This window comes from Physcomitrium patens, chromosome 12, assembly GCF_059467195.1.
Source record: "Physcomitrium patens ecotype Gransden chromosome 12, ASM5946719v1, whole genome shotgun sequence".
In the NCBI taxonomy this organism is placed as follows: Eukaryota; Viridiplantae; Streptophyta; class Bryopsida; order Funariales; family Funariaceae; genus Physcomitrium; species Physcomitrium patens.
Genome location: NC_143421.1, coordinates 628,279 through 635,075, shown reverse-complemented (window position 1 = coordinate 635,075; position 6,797 = coordinate 628,279). Strand labels below are relative to the sequence as shown.

The window sequence follows — 6,797 nt, the reverse complement described above, 5'->3', positions numbered from 1 at the left end:
CATATATCTAGGATATGAAATATTTTAATTTAGCAAATCATTTTTACTATTCAGCAGATTGAATATGTTAAATAATCTTTTACACATCAAAAGAAAATCAAGTAGTAATGAATTATATTGGTTATTACATTGATGAGCTGCAGTGTATTTAGGAGGTTAGAAATGAAAGTAAAGTGAGTTATTTACTCGGAATCAAACAAATTATATTTAGTTATTTCATAGTTTAAATTACCTTTAAAACAAAGTTCAAATGCGTTTCTACGGTCTTCAAAACGAAGTCCTAGCAAGCTCACGATGGATACTCATCTACACCCACGCCAAAATACACATTCACAAATCAACCTATCTAGTAGGATTTAACATTAAATGAACATGTAAATTACAGCACACCCATCGCAAGGTGTTAAACGACCAAAATCAAAATCGTTGTTGAAAATACATCATGCTCAACTTCCACGAGTTGTGTGAAGAGCACTAATGTTTTTGAAGGAACCCTGGTAACTTGATATACAACCATGTTTACATATGGAGACGCATGCTTATGTAGCCGATGGTCTCTTCATTGACCTAGCAGTTAACAGAAAACAATTATTTGTCTTTAAATACAAGAGTATAGAATCCTATAGAATTCGTATATACACACCCATGAAATCGATGGAAACTTTAGATCAGACCCAGGAGGCACTCTCCGGATGCATTTGAGGCTAATCTAAATAGTGCACACCATCTACGTGCAGGTGCGCGGTTCTGTTCAGACTAGCAAGCATCGGTTCCCCCCTTGTGTTAACGGTGAAGGTTGAAACCCCCGCATTATGCACATCAACTCCTCTGAACCTGCCACAGCACAAGCGAAACATCAAGCTTGTCAAGAATAATCGAGCCAGGAATCATCCATGGCAGCACATGAAATCACTTTCAAGCATAAGAGAAAAGAATGAAAAACAGCATTGGTACTGCACTAGTCCAAATCACTAAGATCTGAACATTCACTTATTGCCAACGTGGAATGGCGGAGTTCAATACCTGTCAGGCCCAAGGCCTAGAGCTGTACACAGCATGGCTCGCAATATGGACTTGTGTGTGACCACCAGCAATCTTTCACCCTGGAACGTCATAGACAGATCCAATTAAGATCTAAACAGTCAAAACCAGTTCACAAGTCTCAATCGTTTCATTGCACTATATCACTTGTTGACGCCGTTCTCAATAAAGGTCGTCATGAGAACTTTTCATGCCATCTGTAAACATTTAGTTTAAGTCTTTCCGGCCACCATCTAGGAAGTAAATATTACGACGTCAAGATATAAATCATTACAAAAAAATCATTCGAGTATATCGATAATCTTACTGGGGCTGACAAAATTTCCTCCCATGCCAGCTTAGCTTTGGCCCAAAGCTCCACCACAGGATATACACCATTGACATTAAAATTCAGAGGATCCTCTCTCCACGACCTGAAGAGTTCAGGATACTGCTCTCGTGCCTCAGCTGTAAGCAAGCCAAACGCGCAGCACACCTTGTCAACATACGATGCTTTGAATACTCAACGACTTTCAATTTACCAGCTCCACCTAGACCTATAATCCTTACAGAAGTGCAGCTTTACTAGTTTGGAAACCAATGAATCAGTGTAATAACATGCAAGGTGAAAATCCACAAAGCTTTCCAATGCCAACACAAGTCATAGTCCTGATTCAACAGATTCATCCAATGGTTCACTTCCTACTGGTCACAACTAACAACAGCCAGCCCTTCATATTCATTGCGTCTCAAATATGAATTCCCCAGAGCCATCATTGTCTCAATATCGCCACAATGATGTGGCATTGAGGCATGGACCAACACCCGTACAAACAGACTTGTGGATACATGTGTATGTATAGGTGATGTCAATTTTCATCAACCATCAAACCAAATGGTCACAACTTATCACAGAGTTGTCAGTACATCGGTTTCTAAGACATTTTATAGCTAAGTAACTAGTTGGAGCAATGTTGCAAAGACATTTTTTTCAATATTAGAAAGCATATCAGTAACATGTGCATCTAAAGTCTTTGTTACATAAAGGAGCGCATATCCTTACAATTCAGCATGCCCTCAAGAAAATGGAGGTTAGCCTCTCGCAATGTGTCCAAGTACACCAGTGGCTTCTCCCTCCCTTCCCAAATCAATTCTGCACTGGTCTGTCATCAAAGAAAGCACCAACGCATTGCGATATACACAGGAGTTTAATGGAGAGAAGGAACTGAAAGGTTATTGCTCCCTAATAGCTCATTGCCAGAATGTTTCAGTCCACTTTCAGTCTGTCATATCAATTTAGATTTATCAGAAAAGTATATAGACTGTTGAGATGTGTTTTCTTAAGACAAATACACCTGACTAAATGCATGCTTAACATAGTTCTCTTATCTACTTGTCTATCTGAAAGCATAGAGAAGGAAATCAGAGCTGAAACAAACCTAGGGTGTGATGATTAGAAAACAAGGTTGATGTGTATTAAGTTGCATAACTCTAATAACTAGTCCAGTATCGCACTTTGTGTTAGTGGACTATGAAGTCATTAAATCTGAAACCCTCTACGAATGTCGATGTTCCTGGTTTGTTTTCGGCTGTGAGGAGAGCTCGACAAGAGATTTGCCCACCTTTGCTCGAGTAATAGGGCTTGCAAAGCACCGGTCAAAGTCCAACTGGGAAAGAGAGTCACGGACTCGAATCGCTTGCAGTTTTCCTACATCAGAGAGTACGGATTTGTCTGAGCTTCCCTGTTGTCAATCCAAAGCGTCCTGTCAGGAACCACATCTTCTGTGCGACCAAATGCAATCCACGCAAAATGATTCTGCATCACTACAATCTTGTGGACACTTAACTTGCACTCGACCTTCTTCATTCCAGGAGCTGAGACCATGACGGACGAGAACCACAGTCTTGGCGTTCTCCATGGGCTTAGGGGTAAGAGGAGCTGTAGCACGCCTGAAATCTATGGCGCCCCCAGTGAATGGCCGCTCGGTCACCATTGTTCCATTCCCATTCAGTGCTACGCCTTTCGTTGTCCCTAAAATCAAGCACGTATGACCTTCCCTTGAGACCCCAAAACCGTTGCCTACCAGAATTTCAATAAATATGGTAGGAACACCATTTCAGAGTTAATCCCCAGCCAATCCACAACCAGCGGAACTGTTTAGACCTGAAAATCTTCAGAAGTCAAGGAATAATCAAGACTTTGAAGAGGATTTAACACCCAGTTTATCGTGTGAGTGTTGATCCCTGAAATGATGTGGTGGGAATAAAACTAGCCTAATTATAGCTGAGGTGAAGGTTTCAATTCAATCCAGAGCAGATCTTTACTAAAACTGAGCCTGTCCCTGTTGCCAATTACGCGATTTTCAGTCACCTATGTTCATTAAATCCACTAATTCGATCTGCACGGACAAAGGAGTCAGCACCCATCGGGATCCTCCAAATAACACTCAAGAAAGAATACCCTAATTAATTTTGATTTCATTCCCTGACAAGTTTTGAGAGATGATATTTATAAGTTAGCCACAAGTAGTCATGAGTATGAGATCGCACGCCACCGCCTCCATCTCAGTATCATCGAGCGCCAGCTATGAGCTACAAGGAGGGGTTCTGAAAAACCTTTGAAACAGAATTATTCGCAAGATTGTGTCCACTTGATCAGCGACAGCTTGATGAGAAATAGGATTCGTTCTTAGAACATCAATAAATGACACACTGATATATAATTCTCCAGCAGACTCTCATGGATTTCGATCGGCGAGAAAAGAGAAACCACAAAGCCCATTCATCTATCTGTCAGATAACAAATAGCACAGCCAATAGCATAATCATGTTGAATACAATAGGAAATCTGCAGACTGAATAATACATGTGGTAAAATGGTGTTTAAGCTCTGCACTAGAATATGAATTCGATCGGACTACATTTTGAGCCAATACTGCGAATAGAAGTGGACCGAAAATTCTAAGAAAACCAGCAAAGTAGATCATCCAGCGAAAGCATAATCATGTAGACGACTGAGGCGGGTTTACTTCTGCCAGGTTTAAAGAATGCCCGCTTCTACTGCTACAAAGCAATGACGGTCTTGAATTGGCAACCATGATGCCCACTGTTAGGTAGAGGAAAGAGCAGTAATGATTAAGAGCTTACCAAAACCAACTTCCCTGCTGCCATCCGCGGCTGCCCTAACGCCTGTAACACTAACCCGGCAGTTGCTCACAATCGGTTGAGCTTTCTCACACCCGATGCTTATGCCCCACAAGGTCGATGTAAATTTTGGGTTCATTGTGGCAACGTGGGAAGGCACTGAGTACGCCACGGGGGTTGTCATTACTCTTGGCAAATTCTGCGCCGGCGCCGGTGATGAATTCATCGGCACGAAAATAACTGCACCTTCTTCGAAAAATCTCAATAGGTCCAAGAAGGCTTAGAAGTCTACCTGGGCGCAAAAGACCTGCTTCAGCCCCTGTCACACGTATAATCCAATTGAGTAATTTGGTTCTCAGCAACTCACGTTCTCGCCATTCGGTGAACAGTTCAAATCCACACCTCTACAATTCGTCGATAACTGGTACAGAACTGAGAGCTAATTCAAAAGGGACTTGATTATTTCATTAAGGTCTATGCAAGTAGACGTTGAGAAAAACGAAAAACTGAAAGAAAACCGTCCCAGACTAAGAATTCCCACGAAGACCCACGGAAATGGTGTAGCAACGGAGCTCGGAACGAAGCTCGGTGGGGAAGCAAAAAACGCAGTGACAGAGCGGACTTTGAAATTGGGAAATGCTGGCAAAGGAGCGCAGCAACGCCACCCGATGCAGCAGCAGCACAGGGATGGAAAAAACGGAGATGAAGCGTGCGGATGGTTGGCCATAATGATGAGAGAGAGATGAGGTGAGATGAGAGGCACGGGGGCGGGGTGGGTGTGAGGTTGGGGTGGCACCTCACGACCCCGACGCCACCGATGATGATGATCGTGCTGCTGCTGATTGGCGACGACGAGCGTGGAGCAGATGACACCCAACTCCACCCCCCCCCTTTTCATCCTTCCATTTTAAAAATTCATACATTCATTTGTCCACGGTTACTGGACCCCTTCGCCTCAATCTCCCGTGTCCCCATTACTAAAGCTTATTGACCACATAGAGCCCCTGGTGTGGCTTTCGTAAGATCTTTTTCATAAAAATCTTCCCTCTGCTCCTATTCTCGGTTACCTAATTGTAGGTCATAAGACATTTCCAATTCGTCGTCTTATCCTAGTTGTTCCCTACTTTGTTCTTCTTTGATTCTTCACTTTCTTTCATAAATTACATGAGGGTGGATATAGAAACTTAGATCAAAGAAAAAAAAAACTACATATTCAATTTATATATTTTTTATTATGAAAAAAATTATGACGATGATGATCAGGATTGACTGGAATATTGTAAATTTCACCATAGCATTGAAATCTACTTTCTTGAATGAAGATTCAAAACTTTGGTCAACTATTGCAAGAATGTAAATAATTTTTACAAATAATAAAGTCTCATATCTAATGTATGAAATTGTATTTATATTTTCACGATCTTATTTTTAATAAACTATAAAATAAATGCCCCACACAAACAAATAGATAGATGAATAAATGTGAGTTTAAATATAATATTAACATCTCTAAATATATTTATTATATTATAGTAAATAAATAACTAATAATAATAAATAAATAATAAAATAATAAAATAAAAAGATTCAAAAATATTAACTATATGCAAATAAATAACAATCAAGTTTAGAGTTTAATACATAATTCCAAATTTCACAACATAAATCAATTAAAAATTCTTTAAAAAAAAAATTGACAAACAACTCTATTTAATTATTTTAAAGAATAAAAATACATATTATTACTTATTAGAATTAAAATTTATAATAAAATGATAAGAGAGTTATTTCTTTGTAAAAACTATAATATAATTATTTAATTTATTATTACATAATTTTTTGAACTCGTCATTTTTAGCAAAAAATCATCATTGCATTATACAACTAAAAATTTGTAAAAAAATAATTAAGAGTATATGTATATATATGTATATATATATATATATATATATATATATATAAAATAACATTATATATATACACTAGTATATTGACATGTTGAACTAAAAGAGAGAATGAACTTTGTTTTGTATTTTGCTGATAAAAATCCATGACATTGGATACCAAATTGTTATAATATTTTAATTTTTTAAGATATAAATCAATAATTCTTAAAAAATATAAATCTATATATATGTATATATAATGAAAATAAATCCTAATCTTAAATCAAATTCTAAGAAAATCCTAAATAAAATCCTAAATCCTAAATAATTCCAAAAAACCTCAAATAAATTTTAATTAATTACTATAGTTATTTGAAACCTCAATAAATATTAATTTAACTATAGATCTTGACTAAAATTTCATCAAAAATTCAATCAACAAGCAATTAACAAGAATATAAAATTTGAAAAGAAATGTACCTATTAATTGCAAGAAAAAGCTTCTAAACCATCTTTGTCACTTGCCACCCTCCTTCTTTGACTTGAATATTAATCTTTTAATATCAATTTCTTGTTGTTGAACCATTCAATTGCTCTAAAAATTGGATTGTATTCAAATAATTAAATATTGATTGATCTCATCAAATTTTGCTTCAATCTAATAGGTAGATATTGCTCAATCTTGGAATCACTCACTGACCCTAATTGTAATGAGGCATGGATAAGATATTTGTATTGCTGATGTAT

At 37.6% G+C, this 6,797-nt stretch overlaps 1 protein-coding gene across 2 annotated transcripts; it reads right to left on the bottom strand.

The window, feature by feature from the left end:
- Positions 1-329: 329 nt before the first annotated feature.
- LOC112289698 (putative 2-carboxy-D-arabinitol-1-phosphatase) lies at positions 330-4,792 on the bottom strand. Of its 2 annotated transcripts, none has more exons than XM_024535161.3 (8): positions 4,716-4,792; positions 4,168-4,483; positions 2,868-3,100; positions 2,643-2,762; positions 2,084-2,183; positions 1,349-1,488; positions 1,024-1,103; positions 330-834 (listed from the first exon to the last, which is right to left on the bottom strand). In XM_024535161.3, exons 2-8 carry the CDS (start codon positions 4,388-4,390, stop codon positions 705-707), a joined length of 1,026 nt encoding a protein of 341 aa, XP_024390929.1. In that variant the 5' UTR covers positions 4,391-4,483; positions 4,716-4,792; the 3' UTR covers positions 330-704. The 2 variants fall into 2 exon arrangements, with proteins under 2 accessions (XP_024390929.1, XP_024390930.1); XM_024535162.3 differs by having other exon boundaries at positions 2,868-3,052.
- Positions 4,793-6,797: the final 2,005 nt, after the last annotated feature.

Excerpts from the sequence above, each read along its gene's own strand:
- LOC112289698 (XM_024535161.3), bottom strand. The coding sequence starts at position 4,390 with ATGAATTCATCACCGGCGCCGGCGCAGAATTTGCCAAGAGTAATGACA. Across the intron at positions 2,184-2,642 it reads GCCCTATTACTCGAGCAAAG|ACCAGTGCAGAATTGATTTG; the intron begins GTGGGCAAATCT and ends CTTTGATGACAG. Across the intron at positions 835-1,023 it reads CTAGGCCTTGGGCCTGACAG|GTTCAGAGGAGTTGATGTGC; the intron begins GTATTGAACTCC and ends GTGCTGTGGCAG.